At 44.9% G+C, this 15,501-nt stretch overlaps 1 protein-coding gene and 1 long non-coding RNA gene across 10 annotated transcripts in view; one reads left to right on the top strand and one right to left on the bottom strand.

Annotated features, from left to right (window-relative positions):
• Positions 1-15,501, top strand: part of LOC105480262 (trafficking kinesin protein 1) — a 213,005-nt gene that overhangs the window by 105,076 nt on the left and 92,428 nt on the right. For all 9 annotated transcript variants that reach the window (XM_024792456.2, XM_071091493.1, XM_011738851.2 and 6 more), the window contains one exon: positions 4,533-4,727. Coding sequence is in view for 6 of the 9 variants with exons in the window: in XM_011738846.2 (XP_011737148.2) it covers positions 4,533-4,727 (195 nt within the window). In the remaining 3 variants the exon portion in view is untranslated. The remainder of the gene's footprint in view (positions 1-4,532; positions 4,728-15,501) is intronic.
• Positions 6,173-12,870, bottom strand: LOC105480264 (uncharacterized). The gene is made up of 3 exons (XR_011620003.1): positions 12,740-12,870; positions 9,757-9,810; positions 6,173-6,307 (listed from the first exon to the last, which is right to left on the bottom strand). It is a non-coding gene; the product is annotated as an uncharacterized lncRNA (long non-coding RNA).

Below are 15,501 nucleotides of genomic sequence, written 5' to 3' on the forward strand. Positions count from 1 at the left end.
TAAAGGGTTCCTTTCCTCCAGGGTGGGCCGGCAGTGTCCATTCACAGCAGGAACTTGAATAAGCTCCCGTCCTACGCAGGCCCCTGACCCTCTGTGGTTCTGCAGACAAGTTACTAAATTCTTGCCTCTGCTTCCTGTGCTTTAAAGGAGAAAATTATTCCAACACCTCCCTAATTTGTGAGTGTGTTTCATTTTACATGCCTGCCGCATGTATGAAGTCTTCCATCTATTTAGAACAAAAACTTCCTGATGATGACATCCTGGGAATTCCCCAGCATTTCAAGTGCATCCTCCTAGGAACTGGCTAGCAGGTGTTGGAGGGAAGAGCACAACTTTCAGTGGGACAGCTGAGGCTGCTTCTGCCTGATCTGCTGCTTAGTTAGCTGGATCAACTTGACCAACAAGATATCCCACAGCCCTTGTGCATCCCAGCTTACTGATCTGTAATAACAGGCAAATCTCTGTGTCCCAGGTTGCTGGGAGGGTGAGACAATGCTCTGGAGTGATGTTCGCCATGCTGAAAGCATTCCTGGGGAATTCTTGAAGACTATTCTGGGATTACAGGTGTGAGCCACTGCGCCTGGGCCAGAGTTTTTTAAAAAGGCATTTTGTCATAGCCTTACCTTTTGATACGTTATCTCACTGGTCATATGCTTTAAGGAAAAAGATATCACATGGGCACAAGGACCCACGCTGTAAATAGGTTGACTTTCAGCCCTGGAAACATGGACCGTCAGCCCTGGCAAATTTTCAGATGCTTTAAAGGCCCAAAGAATGAGGACATGGGGTAGGATTATGGAGATGGCCTGTGCAGCTCTCCTTGACTTTGGCCACAAGGGGTCACCTTATTCTTAGATTTCTTAGAAGGGACCTTTTTTTTTTTTTCTTTCTGGAGTCTATTGCTTTCCCCACCACCAAACAGCATTGACACCAGATGATTCTAGCCTGTTGTGTGGGTGTGTCAGGCGGGAATGTGTTGGTTCCCTGCCTGTTCTACTAGGGATAGGCTGGCACTGCCTTTTGTGGAGCTGCTGTGGAGACAGTTCGACCAGATCCATGTTTAGCCAAGAGATGCTACCGACTAGGTGTCAACCTTGTTTGGCCCCATGTTCCATCAGTTACATTGCCAAGACCAGCTCGGTCGGGGAGACCCTAACCCAGCGGCGCTAGAGGAATTAAAGACACACACACAGAAATACAGAGGTGTGAAGTGGGAAATCAGGGGTCTCACAGCCTTCAGAGCTGAGACCCCCAAACAGAGATTTACCCACATATTTATTAACAGCAAACCAGTCATTAGCATTGTTTCTATAGATATTAAGTTAACTAAAAGTATCCCTTATGGGAAACGAAGGGATGGGCCGAATGAAAGGATTAGGTTGGGCTAGTTAACTGCAGCGGGACTTGCCCTTAAGGCATAAATGGCTCATGCTATTGTTTGTGACTTAAGAATGCCTTTAAGTGGTTTTCTGCCCTGGGTGGGCCAGGTGTTCCTTGCCCTCATTCCCGTAAACCCACAGCCTTTAAGCTTGGGCGTTAGGGCCATTATGAACCTGTCACAATGCTGCAGAGATTTTGTTTACGGCCAGTTTTGGGGCCAGTTTATGGCCAGATTTTGGGGGCTTGCTCCCAACACACATGGTGGCGTTTTATGACTGTGAGGTCTTTCCCAGAGATGAACTTCATGGGAACTCACTCTTTACTTGATAGTGAGAAGAGGAAATATTTGCCTATTACGGGCCCATCTTGAGCCTTTGAATGGTGGTTTATTGCTAGCGGGAGGTGGGAAGAAATATGAGAAATCTTCCGCCTTGAGGTTGGGCTATTGCTCTACCCGGGGGAGGACGTAACTTCTTTTCCCAGCAGAGCTTTGCCAAGTGACGAAGCAGGTCTGGTCTTGTTTTTGGCTGGCTGAAACACCAAGTGTACTTGCTGTGACATTTCCCTCATGAGGCAGAGAAGTCCCAGCAGTGAGAGGTAGTCCCCCCTCCAGGACTGAACTGCTTTCCTAAAGCACCAAGTAAAATTCTACATGTTCTCACTTTCTCATTTTTAACCCTTTTCTTGGCATTTTGGAAAACCATGCCAACTTCCTGAGTGGAAGTGCTCTGTGGTGAAGCTTTGCACGTTGAATTGAGGGAGAGCGGTCAGTATGGAATGGTAGGAAGCTGCAGGAGGTAGCTGGGTGCTGACAGGTGTTTTCAGTGGGCTCCTGCCCAAAGGGTCATGAGTCATTACGCTCTCTTTTCTCACAAATCCATAATTTTTTCACCTGTTGAATGGCCTTCTTATTTGACACAAGGTCTCTGGCATTGCTCTTCTTCCAGGCAGAGGTGTTCCATGTTCTACCTGAGTGTGTACAGCCCCCACAGTTACTGCCTTGCCGCCTTCCTGGCCTTGGCTCAAGCAGGGGGAACAGGGAAGGGACTGGTCCTCTCTGCTGTTCCTGCTTTGGTTCTGCAGTGAATCCCTGCCCCTGGCCCTTCCTGCTCCTTCTGACGGTAGCCTCCCGTGTGGAGCACCCCAGGATCTACTCCCACCGACTGCACCAGTCATTTCCTGTGCGTGTGTAGACATGTACGTATGTGTGAATGAATGCTCATGTGTAAGACTGGGCCTTTCTCCTTTAATTTGATCTTACCATATTTAGGAATACCTCATACTTTTGGTTCGTCCTCAGCATCTCGTCTTTATTTTCCCATGCTGTTGTGTGGTTTTATTTGTCACAAGTAATTTTTTTCCCCCGCTTCTCTGCCCCTTCTAACATCTTGGAGGGGGATGGAGACCGAAGAGTGAGTTTGGTCCTCCACTTGATCCAGGTTCTCATTTTTGTTTTCTATTTCAAAGCAACAACATGGTACTGTGACTTTGATAAGAATTGACCTCAGGCCCAGCAAGATTTCTCATGCCTGTAATCCCAGCACTTTGGGGGGCCAAGGCAGGAGGATTGCGTGAGCCCAGGAGTTCAAGACCCACCTGGACAACATAGGGAGACCTTGTCTCTACAAAAAATAAAATTAGCTGGGCTTGGTGGTGCACATCAGTGGTCCTGGCTACTCGGGAGGCCAAAGTGGGAGGAATGCTTGAGGCTAGGAGGTCAAGGCTGCAGTGAGCCAAGATTGTGCCACTGCATTCCAGCCTGGGCAACAGAGTGAGACACTGTCTTAAAAAAAAATAAGAAACAACCTCAGTAATATTCTTATTTTTTGAATAATTTTTCTTTGTTGAAGACTCATTCCTAGAACAAAATACCAAGTTAAGTCTCCTGTCCTGTCTAGTTGTGTGCACTACAAGCACTTGGTTTGTTTATGGGTTGACGGGACCACTGCTGCTCCCATGGGCCGTTTCCCATCATAGGTGTCAAATGCCTTATGCACAATGGGCTGATACAGTGGATGATGCCAGAATTAGTTGATAGATAATGATCACTCACCCATTAGCACTTATTTAATTCAGTGTCTGTGTTCTCCTTCGATGAGTAAGCGCTGGGATAGAGAAGTAAGGTACATGTCCTGGTTATGTTTGCCATGTTGTCATGTTTGCAGTTTAAAGGCCTGCATTAATGTGCTTTGTGTGAATTGGTTCTCCATCACAGGCATTAGTATGCACCCCCTGAGCACAGCCTGGGCCAAGAGCTATGGCGTACAGGTGGTGGATCAAGGGTAGCTGTGTATGGAAGTTTGCCCTCTCCTAACTAGATGAGTCAGATACTGAAATACCCACAAGACACTTAATAAGTCTAGTAACTGAAGTTCTGACAAAATGGCATGTCAGTGTAGAAAGGGTAAGAGAGACTAATTCTGCTTGGTCTGCTCAAAACACCAGTATGTCAGGTGGTATTCAAGGTATTCCTTAAAGGATGGGCGCCTATCGGTATAATCGCTGCATGCCCCATAAGGATATAAGTGTTTCAAGGCAGGACCATGACTCTTATGTTCACCACTGTGTCTCCTATGCCCCTGGTACTCAGGATACAAATGGATGCATGGATGGAAGGAAGGAAGTGTGGATGAATGAACAGGTGAATGAATAAATTAAATGAAGGCAAAATTCTAGATGGGAGGATAGTTTGAATGGTAAAAGAGTGGCAAGAAGAAGTTAGGCATATTGGTGAAATTAATACCAGTTTGGCAGACATGTAGAACACTTGAAGGAGAATGGCCAGAGAAAGGGTTGGAGGAAAGACTTAACTCAGATGATAAAAGCTCAAAAACTTTGGCTTTTCTTCCTAAATAGTGGAAAGACTTAACTCAGATGATAAAAGCTCAAAACCTTTGGCTTTTCTTCCTAAATAGTGGACACCAAACAGCAGGAAACATTTGGGTAGGTCTTGGCCGTAAGCATGCACAATTAATTCAAAGTTTTGAGAATATAATTTAAATTGGAAAAAGACTCCTGACATAGGCTTGTCTGGCTTCTTTGTGCTGTAGATAAATAACCAAAGATGGCTGCTGCAGGCTACAAGTTTAGTTAACTAGCAGCAAGGCCATAACCATTTCTGGGCTCTCATTTCTTGGTTGTCTTGTCTTTAGATGTGTGCAACAGCACCGATCTTCCGGAAGTCGAGATCATTAGCCTGCTGGAGGAGCAGCTGCCCCATTATAAGTTAAGAGCCGACACCATCTACGGTTATGACCACGACGACTGGCTCCATACACCTCTCATTTCTCCAGATGCCAACATTGACCTCACAACCGAGCAAATTGAAGAGACCCTAAAATACTTCCGTAAGTAGTTGCCCATGTGTGTTGTGATGGCAGTATCATGACCAGTTCTTCTTGGCCATGGCCCCAAATAAGATCTTGTACTGGCTACCCTGTGCTGTGGCTTGCCACCTTTGGAAAGGTGGTCAAAGAAATGCGACTGTAGGGGTTAACCACATAAAATGTCCCAATTTTAAATGTTCTGAATAGAAATTTTAGAGGAGTGAGGATCAAGTTAAGATTTTCATTTGAACCAACTTTTTATTTGTTTATTTTTTGTGATGGAGTCTGGCTCTCTTGCCCAGGCTGGAGTGCAATGGTGCTATCTCGGCTCTCTGCAACCTCTGCCTCCTGGTTCAAATGATTCTCCTGCCTCAGCCTCCCGAGTAGCTGGGGCTACAGGCACACACCACCATGCCCGGCCAATTTTTGTATTTTTAGTAGAGATGGGGCTTTACCATGTTGTCCACACTGACCAAGCTGGCCACTCCTGACCTTAAGCCACCCACCTTGGCCTCCCAAAGTGCTGGGATTATAGGTGGGAGCCAACTTTTTTTTTTTTTTTTTTTTTGACTGTACAGAAGAATTTGAAAATGTTCCTATTTCTGTTTCTTAGCAAAAGTACCACAAGTCCTTAGAAACTCACTGGGAAGGAGTTTGTCTAAATTTAAAACCAAAGATATTGGGAACATCCAGGCAGCTCATTTATGTGACATAGCAAAACATGTATACCAAGGCTGATAACTCTCATGTGAAAGCTCACTGAGCTGGTTATTTGGAGAGTCCAAATACCGCTGCAGCAGCAAACCAGTCATGCTGATGGGCTGCAGACCGGATACCTGGTAGGGTGAGCAGTAAACTAGGTGAGTGTTTTCAGTGTGGTCATGATGGCCAGGGTGTGAAACTTGATATTGCACACTTGTAAAAAAAAGGATAATTTAAAAAATGAATACTTTATGATTCTGATGTTTATTCAAAATGTGCCCTTTTAGAAGTAATTTCACTCTTTAAAAACTTATGGCAGCCAATAATTTATATATCTATCACTGTATCACTTAAAAAAAAGGAAACCAGTCCTTCTACCTGCAGATAACTTGGTTCAAAACCAGCTTATGTCTCATCTCTAAAAATTTCTTATCATTATTTTCACGAATACAGGCTGATCTCTCCACTATTCTTGAATTTGTGAGATTATTTATAATAAACAAGTTGGTTTGGTACTACAAGTTTATCCTTTAGGGCGTGTCTAGGGATGTTTTCAGGTTCTCTTTATTAGATATTAATAAGAAAAAAGTGTTGCTTACATTGACCCATAAACCCTACAGAGTCTTTGTGAATACTGCAGATAATCAATTTCAGTAGGGGTGATAATAGAATAATCCACACCAGGGTAGTTGTGAAGCATGTTAGACTTGTACTCATATTGAAGTTGAAGCTTTAGAATTTCTAGTGTGTCTTGTAGCATATAGGAGGCTTCTGGCAAGTCATTTTGTTGATTCATGACGTCTGTACCACCAAGGAGATATGGGGTATCGTGTGGAAAACCGAGTCTGCAGTAACCTCCTTGGTAGATTTTGTATTTGCTTTTTTCAGACTGTAGATGTCTGCAAAAAAAAAAAAAAAAATTCACAAGAGAACAGTAGAGTTTGTAACAGAATTATTTTTTGGGCCTCTCTGTGTTACTTACCTTTCCTTAGGAGACCCTCTTGTGATCCTGCAGTACCTATCATGGCCATTTCTGTCACAGGCGGCTCCTGGGTCCCACTCATACAGTTTTTTTTTCTTTTTTTTCTTTTTTGAGATGGAGTCTCGCTCTGTCGCCCAGGCTGGAGGGCAGTGGCGCGATCTCTGCTCACTGCAAGCTCCGCCTCCTGGGTTCAGGCCATTCTTCTGCCTCAGCCTCCCAAGTAGCTGGGATTACAGGCGCCTGCCACCACACCCGGCTAATTTTTTTTTTTTTTTTGTATTTTTAGTAGAGACGGGGTTTCACCATGTGAGCCAGGATGGTCTTGATCTCCTGACCTCATGATCCACCTGCCTTGGCCTCCCAAAGTGCTGGGATTACAGGCATGAGCCACCATGCCCGGCAACTTTTTTTTTTTTTTGGAGGCAGGGTTTTGCTCTGTTGCCCAGGCTGGGGTGCAGTGGTACACATATGGCTTACTGCAGCTTTGACTTCCTGGCCTCAAGCAACCTTCCCACCTCAGCTTCCTGAGTAGCTAGGACCATATGTATGTACCACCAAGCCTAGCTAATTTTTAATTTTTTTTTTTTTTTGGAGAGATAGGGTCCCCCTATGTTGCCCAGGCTGGTGTCAAACTCCAGGCCTCAAACAATCCTCCTGCTTCAGCCTCCCAAAGTGCTAGGAAATCAGGTATGAGCCACTGCACTTGGCACCATTCACACTTTGATTAATCACTGACATTTACAGTGTAATTGGAAGACCATCCATGGGCAACACTACACAATTTTCAGAGACCATTGGCACAAATTGCCTCATTTCATTCCTGTAAAATGCCTGCAATTGGGTAGGGCTGGTTTTATTATAGGTGAAATGGATGTGTGGAAGGCTCAGTGTTCACTCCATGACACTGAGCCACAGTTTCTAAAATCTGTTTAACAGGAGACTTGAGGCTGGGCACTGTGGTTCACGCCTGTAATCCCAGCTCTTTGGGAGGCCCAGGTGGGCGAGTCACCTGAGGTTGGGAGTTTGAGACCAGCCTGACCAACATGGAGAAACCATGGTGGCACGTGCCTGTAATCCCAGTTACTTGGGAGGCTGAGGCAGGAGAATCACTTAAACCTGAGAGGCGGAGGTTGCAGTGAGCCGAGATCGCAACATTGCACTCCAGCCTGGGCAACAAGAGTGAAACTCCATCTCAAAACAAGCAAGCAGACAAACAAACAAACAAATAGTAGATTTGAACAGAGAGAGAGTGTCTTTTTTGTTTATTTGCTTTGTTTTTAATTATACAGTTAGGAAAAAAGAAGAAATCCTGGTGAGTTTGGCAGTAGATAACACAACTTATAATAAAACTGGAAGAACTAAAATAAACATTGAGCAGAGATTCTGAAAGTTCTTAGAGCACGCTTACGTCAAAGCCTTAACTTAATTCTGTATCTTCTTCTGTGGTTCCTGTAGTTAGAGCAACATAGCTATTTCCTAAATGTCTGTCAGTTGAATGATCAGGTGTTAACTCTTAAATACAGGACCCTGTAGAGCGGAGCTCTCTCACTGAGGTCCTGTGACCCCTAAAGGGTCTGTAGAGAGAATTTAGGGGTTCCATGCACTTATAAAGGGGAAAAAAATCGCACTTTTATTTTTATTAACTTCTAACTGAAATGCAGCGTTTCCTTTAATTATGAACATAGACACACATAGGCACAGTGGTGTTAGCAGGACCTGTGATATTGTCACCAGTAGAAATCACAGATATTTTCATGTCATGCTTCAGTGGAAGCAGATACTTTGAGTTACTGCCTTTGCTCATCACTGCCATGAAATTACATTTGTTGTTAAATGTGCTAATAGATCTTTTATTTCATGTTACAGTTGGGTAGAGCTGTTTTTATTATAGGTGAAATGGACATGTAGAAGGATCAATGTTGTAGAATACTGTGTTATGGAATATGTCTTATTTATTTAGATCTTTTATTTCTTTTATTCTTTAATAAAGAAGCACTTATCAGATATCACAGACTTTTTTGTTGTCGTTCATATCCCAGAGTTTTTCAAGTTTTAGATGCAATCATTTTCCTTTGCAGTCCTTTGTATTTTATGTCTTCAAAGCTTTCTTCTGAGGAGGTGTCTGTGAGCCTTGCCAAATTGGCAGAGGGGTCACCAGAAGGCACTGGTTCAGAGTCCTGCTGTGTGCATGGTATCCTTTTTGGGTTTCGTGTGTTTGTTTACAAGTGTGTAACCCAGGAGATGCTGTGACTCACCAGTGTGTTGAATCAGTTTTGAGGCGTGTGAGAAGACAAGGCAGCCTGCATTGATTAGGGCAGAGGTTCTCGGTTGTGGGTGGGCATGGGGATAAGGAGTGCTGGGATTCTGATATGCTCCCCTGGATGAGAAATCCTACAGAAGAGGGCCAGCTACACATTGCTACACAGATCAGAGCAGACACGGCCCCTTCCTTCACGTCCTCCCCCTGAGTGGAGAAACACGGCTTTACCTTTTAAATTTGGTCCTCACTTGGCTTCCTAAGAAGAGGCGAGAAAGCTTTGGGCATCCACCTTTGCCAGGTGGTAGAATGACATTTTCAGAGAAGTTTTAGTGCTTCTCGTAGTCAGGTGGGTTTATAACTCCTGAGTCTGAGAAACACAGAAAATTAAAATGACCCACAAAACAGATATACCCACAACGATGGGACATTTGGGAGAAAGCATAGTCAACATATGGTACTTGCAGTGTGCTGGGTAATCCTCAGAGTGGCCTGAATTTAATGCTCTTGCATTCTGCAGATGAGGACGACGAGGCTCAGGGAAGTTAAGGAAAAGTCACGTACCTAGCAAGGTGAGTCAGACCTAGTTTGTCTGGTTTGACTCCATCTCTTACCCAGTATCTCAGATTAGCTACAAAGGGGACAAGAAAACTTCTTGTTTAAGAATGAAACCCATCAGGTGAAATACAAGAAAACCAAAAACCCCATCAAAACCTTAGTTTCAAAATCTGTCAATAGCTTATTTATTTATAAAATATATGTCTAACATATTGAAAATTCATTTTTTTTCATGGTTTGGGCCATTGTCCCAAGTGACCCTTAGCTTGATACAGCTTAATTTGAAGATGAGGTTTCTTTCTTCCCTGTGATTTTCACCTCCATCCTGTGACGTGTAGGTCACACTTCCCTAATCCCTGGTGGAAATTACAGTGTGTGCTGTAGACTTTTGTAGTCACATAACACACAGCAGACACCAGACATGAAAGCTGCTGCATTGGTCTTTGGGTGGCTATGGAATTCTTTTTGGTCCCTTCTTCCAGGGACTCCTGTATGTAACTTTTTGATTGAGAAGCATTGATTGAGGAAAAAAAAAAAAATCCGTATCTCACCTGCATATGATCTGCTGACCACCCTCCCTGAGTTTACCTGGAGCAGCCTTTTTCCTAAGAAGAGAAGGTTATGAAGCAGATAAGAGTTTTATAATATTGTTCCATCATTTGTTTTTACTGTAAAGTAATATTAAGGAATAAGCCAACAGTATTTACTGAGTGACTGGTATTCACCTCTAACCCTTTGAGGACTTGTTTGCATTCCAGCTCAGGTTTTCTGACTAAGGAGATAAAAACATCTCCTAGACTATTTATTTTTTTCCAAGACCTAACCCAAGGACTTTGCACTGGGTTGGACCAATGCAGGCAGCTCTTGAGGCCTTCAGTGCCATCCTACCCTGAGTTACTTACCTTGCTTATGTCGGGGGAGGGGGGGTGGTCTGGAACCTGCATATTAAACCAGCTCCCCTTGCCATTTTAACTTTTAAAAATTGAATTTAACATTAAACAACAACAGCAAGACCTTTAATCTAGTCCAACCATCGTTGTTCACGTGGGGCCTCTGAGGTGCGGAGTGCATTGACTTGCCAAGCCTTGCATAGCCAGGGTATGTGGGGCCAGGAATTGTGTGCAGGTCTCCCCATGACTCTAGAATTGTGTCCATAAAGTAGAACCTACAGTAATATTATTATACCTCCATTTTTCACCTTTGCTCATTCACTTGTGTCCACACGGTCACAGGCGTAGCAAGCGTTTATACAGTTGGTTTTATGGACGTGCACAACAAACCTCATGTGTTTTACTTATGCAGGGCTCATCCGAGGAGAGTGGGAATTTACTCAAGGTAAAGCATGAGGAGCCAGAGTATCTGGCATGGGGTTTAATTGGAATCCCTCTACCTCCACCACTGTACCTGGAGGCTCCTGTCTCCCCTCATCCTGTTTGACCCTTGAGCTGGGCCGACACAGTGGTCACTCCCTGCTGGACACTCTCCTGGCTTGACTCCCAGTGCCTCACTTGCTCCCATAGTTCCCTTTTGTCTCTCTGGATAGTCTTTCCAGCCTCTTTCACCAGTTCTTTCTTTTTCTTCTTCCTCTGAACTTCTAAATCAGTGGCTGTCAACCCTGATGCACCTAGAACTTAAAAAAATATAGTCCGGCAGACGCTGTGGCTCATGCCTGTAATCCCAGCACTTTGGGAGGCCGAGGTGGATGGATCACCTGAGATCAGGAGTTTGAGACCAGCCTGGTCAACATGATGAAACTCCGTCTCTACTAAAAATACAAAAATTAGCCAGGCATGGTGGCGTGCACCTGTAATCCTAGCTACTCAGGAGGCTGAGGCAGGAGAATCTCTTGAACCCGGGAGGCAGAGGTTGCAGTGAGCCGAGATTTGTGCCACTGGCACTTCGGCCTAGGTGACAGAGCAGGACTCCATCTCAAAAATAAATAAATAAATAAACAAATAAAAATAAATAAAATTAAAAAAAAAATACAGTCCTAGGCCAGGCGTGGTGGCCCACACCTGGAATCCCATCACTTTAGGAGGCCAAGGCAGGCAGATCATATGAGCCCGGAAGTTTGAGACCAGCCTAGGCAACATGACGAAACCCCGTCTCTACAAAAAGTAATTATAATAAAAAAAACACCTCTGTGCGATGGTATGCGTCTTGTAGTCCCAGCTATCGGGAGGCTGAGGTGGTAGGATTGCTTGAGCCTAGGAAGCAGAGGCTGCAGTGAGCCAAGATCATACCATTGCACTCCAGCCTGGGCAACAGAGCGAGACTCTGCCTCAAAAAAAGAAAAAGACAAAAACCAACCCTGGAACCAGTCCCCTGCAGATACCAAAATCCATGGATGCTCAAGTCCCTGATATGAATTGGCAAAGTATTTGCATTTAACCTGTACACATCTTTCCATATACTTTAAGTCTAGATTACTTGTATTACTTGTAAATGCTATTTTTTTTTTTTTTTTTTGAGACAGTCTCCTGTCGCCCAGGATGGAGTGCCTTGCTATCTTGGTTCACTGCATTCTCAACCTTCCAGACTCAAGCCATCCTCCCACCTCAGCCCCCTAGTAGTTGGGACTACAGGCACATGCCACCATGCCCAGCCTAAAGTTTTGTATTGTTATTTTACATTGTTTTTTTCCTCCTGAACATTTTTGATCCATGGTAGATACAGAAGGCTGACTATATATCCTCCCCAGGCCCCAACCTCAGGCATAGTCATTCTAATTGATTCTCAGGCGACTGTGATGTACTGCTCTGAATGTTGGCGTGCCCAGCCTGCGTCTGTCTATATCCTCTCTCCCAAGGCTGTAATACCAGCCACATGCTGGTGACTGCCAAATGTATACCCACCCTGACCTTCCCTTCCTCCCCCAGCCTCATGTACCCACATACTGAGGTTATTAACTCATCCACTGCAGAAAGTAGATTGTTCCCCCCTCCACACACATTTGTCTTAATAAATACAACATGGTTTACCCTATTTCCATATCCTCCTGGCCATCTACTGGCCCTGTTAATTCTTCCTCCAGATATATCCCAGACCCATTCTCCGACCTGGCTGCTGCCACCCTTGATGAAGTCACTGCCATCTCATCCCTGGACAGCTGTAACTGCTCTCCCAGCTTCCACTCTTGCTTCTCTGCTGTCCTCTTTGGACCCAGCAGCCTGGCTGGTCTTTTTTTGAAATCCAACTGGATTATGCTGCTTCTTTGTTTCCCATTGCCCTTTGGATAAAATGCAGAGTCTTCCAAGACTCTGTGACCTGGCTCTTGGGTCTGTATCCAGCCAGCCTCGTTCCACCCTGTCCTTACCCTATAGCAGCCCCACCAGTGCTTCCAGACCCTCGAACACACCAAACTCCCATGACCTTGGGTCATGCCGCTCCCTCGCTACCCCTCTTCCTTTTCTTTTTTTGTTTTGTTTTTAATGTTTTTATTTATTTCTCTTTCTTTTTTCCTTGAGACTGGGTCTTGATATGTTGCCTAGGCTGCCCTCGAACTCCTGGGCTCCAGCACTCCTCCTGCCTCACCCTTCTGAGTAGGCTGGGATTACAGGTGCATGCTGCTGTGCCCAGCTTCTTTTCTGTTCTTTGGTTCTCAGCAGAAGTGTGCTGTCCATGACAAGCCTTCCTTGACCACCCCATCTGTGGCATACCCCATCTCTGTTGCCTTTTCTTGCCTTCATAGCTTTCATCACTCTTTATTTGCTTATGTAATGATAGCCAATAATGGTAATAATGACTCACATCTACTGAGTGCTTACCACTTGTCAGGGTGGTGCTAACTGCCTTACCTTTATGAGCACTGCAGGACATAGACACTAGATTTGTTGTAGTACATAATCCTCTCTTCGATTAAATGATTTTTTAAATATATTACAATTGTTTTATCTAAATTGAATTGGCCTTTTAATCCCTAATTGTTTTTCAAGATATTAAAGTTAGTTTACATAGATTTAACACTCTTTTATAGCAATGTAAATGGACTTAAAAAATTTTATAAAGAACACTTTTAATGCTATACATGAAATAATAAACACAATGATATAATTACATTAATCAGCAAAACAGGCGTGAACAAACAGGTTGGGAACACACACACGACCATTTTTCCATTGGGAAAAGGCTCAATTCACAAGAGCCCAGATGCCGAGGCACATAAGACAGTGGTCAGCTGGCTGGCAGTATCAGCAGGCTGTGGGCCTGCCCTTCCTTCCTTCCTTCCTTCCTTCCTTCCTTCCTTCCTTCCTTCCTTCCTTCCTTCCTTCCTTCCTTCCTCCCTTCCTCCCTTCCTCCCTTCCTCCCTTCCTCCCTTCCTCCCTTCCTCCCTTCCCCTTGCCTTTCCCCTCATCTCCCCTCATCTCCCCTCCCCTGCCTCCTTCCTTACCTTTCCTTTTACCTTTCCTTTCCTTTTTCCTTTTACCTTATCTTACCCTACCTTAATCTTGCTCTGTTGCCCAGGCTGGAGTGCAGTGGTGGTGATCATGGCTCACTGCAGCCTCAACCCCTTGGCCTCAAGTGATCCTTCTGCCTCTGCCTCCCGAGTAGCTGGGACTACAGGTGCATGCCTCCACACCCAGCTAGTTTTTAAATGTTTTGTAGAGACAGGGTTTTGCCATGTTGCCTCGGCTGTCTCATGCTCCTGGCCTCAAGTGATCCACCTGCCTTGGCCTCCCAAAGTGCTGGGATTACAGGTGTTAGCCACCTCGCCTGGTCTTTTTTTTTTTTTTTTTTCTTTAGAGACAGTCTTTCTCCAACAACCAGGCTGGAGTGTAGTGGCGTAATTATAGCTTACTGCAGCCTCGAACTCCTGGCCTCAGGCAGTCTTCCTGCTTTCCCTCCCAAAGCTATGGAACTGCAGACAGGAGCCACCATGCCCGGCTGGTCTTTGGGGGCCATGGCAAGTGCAGGCTTGTCAGAGGAATTAGTGGAGAAGCAGGGATTAGTTAGGAAAACCTCTCCACTTCTTGTGTTTCATGCCAGGCAGTGTTTGTAACTTCAGAACCTGCCCTTACCTCACCTACCTGCCATGTTATGCTCATTTCACCTGCTGTCCCCTGCTGTATAGGGAGTGCCTTGAGGGCAGAGATCATGTTAGTTTTGTTCCCCCTTCTGTACAGAGGGTGGAGCCCAGCTGAAGGAGGAATGTGCTGCTGCTGTCTCTGTATTTCCAGGTACTCCTTGTTGATCTCTAGCCAAGACGAGGAGCCTCCTTATGAGATGTCATCTTTTGAGCTCTTTTGATGGAGGGAATACCACAGTGATGCTTGAACATGAAAAGTCTTGGCACAGTGGCTCACACCCGTAATCCCAACACTTTGGGTGACTGAGATGGGAGGATTGCTTGAACACAGGCATTTGAGACCATCCTTGGCCGCCAAACGAGACCCCATTTCTACAAAAAAAGAAAAACAAAACTAAAACAAAAAAAAAACATGAAAAGCCTCATCCAGAGTATTTCCCACTGAGAGTTTTACTTTCAGCCTGTATTTATGTGGAATTGGACTGTGTGGGAACATTCTAGCTCTCCTCCTCCTCTGACTAGTCATCGCTGGCTTTTTGTCTTTGTTTTTGGCTAAGTCCCCTTTTCTTTTTGGTGTGCTTAGATGTGGACATCTCTCAGTGCTCTGGCTTGGGGTCTCCTCTTGCCTACATCTTCTTTGCTTTGGCTGTTGCCTCTCTGCAGGTGATGGCTATGTTCCTCTCTACTGCCTGGATATGTTGCCGGAATCTCATAGAAACTGAACGTGTGCTTGTCATCCTCACACTAGCTCTTCTTACCACCTGCCTGACTTCCATAGAAGCCCGGCATGGACATGCGCCAGGCCCTCACCAATGACCCTGTCCATTCTCAGAGGTGCCTTCCCCTGCTCTCCTAAATCCATAGATGCTAAATTTGTACCTCAATCCTGGTTCTGAAACCTGTTTCTCTGTCGTCGTAAAGAAATCATGGAGCCTCTCTGTACTTTGGTTTCCTTTTTTGTGGGTTTAAGGAAGATTCTGTGACTTTGTTGGTGATGACATGGCATTGGGAGATAGGGTCCATTTCTGATTTTCAGAGAGAGGAAGTAAGCATGTGTGTCACTGTTGTAGAGAATTGTGGCACCTACCCTGTTCTTCAGCTCTTGGTGCCTGGCCTTGTAATGAGCACAAATGATCTTTAGAAGAAGTTAGATTTTAAAAAGAATATTTTTATGGCTCACACTTACAATCCCAGTGCTTTGGGAGGCCGAGGCAGGAGGATTGCTTGAGACAAGGCATTTGAGACCAAGCTGGGCAACATAGGGAAACCC

Source organism: Macaca nemestrina, chromosome 2 (genome assembly GCF_043159975.1).
Source record: "Macaca nemestrina isolate mMacNem1 chromosome 2, mMacNem.hap1, whole genome shotgun sequence".
Taxonomy (NCBI): Eukaryota; Metazoa; Chordata; class Mammalia; order Primates; family Cercopithecidae; genus Macaca; species Macaca nemestrina.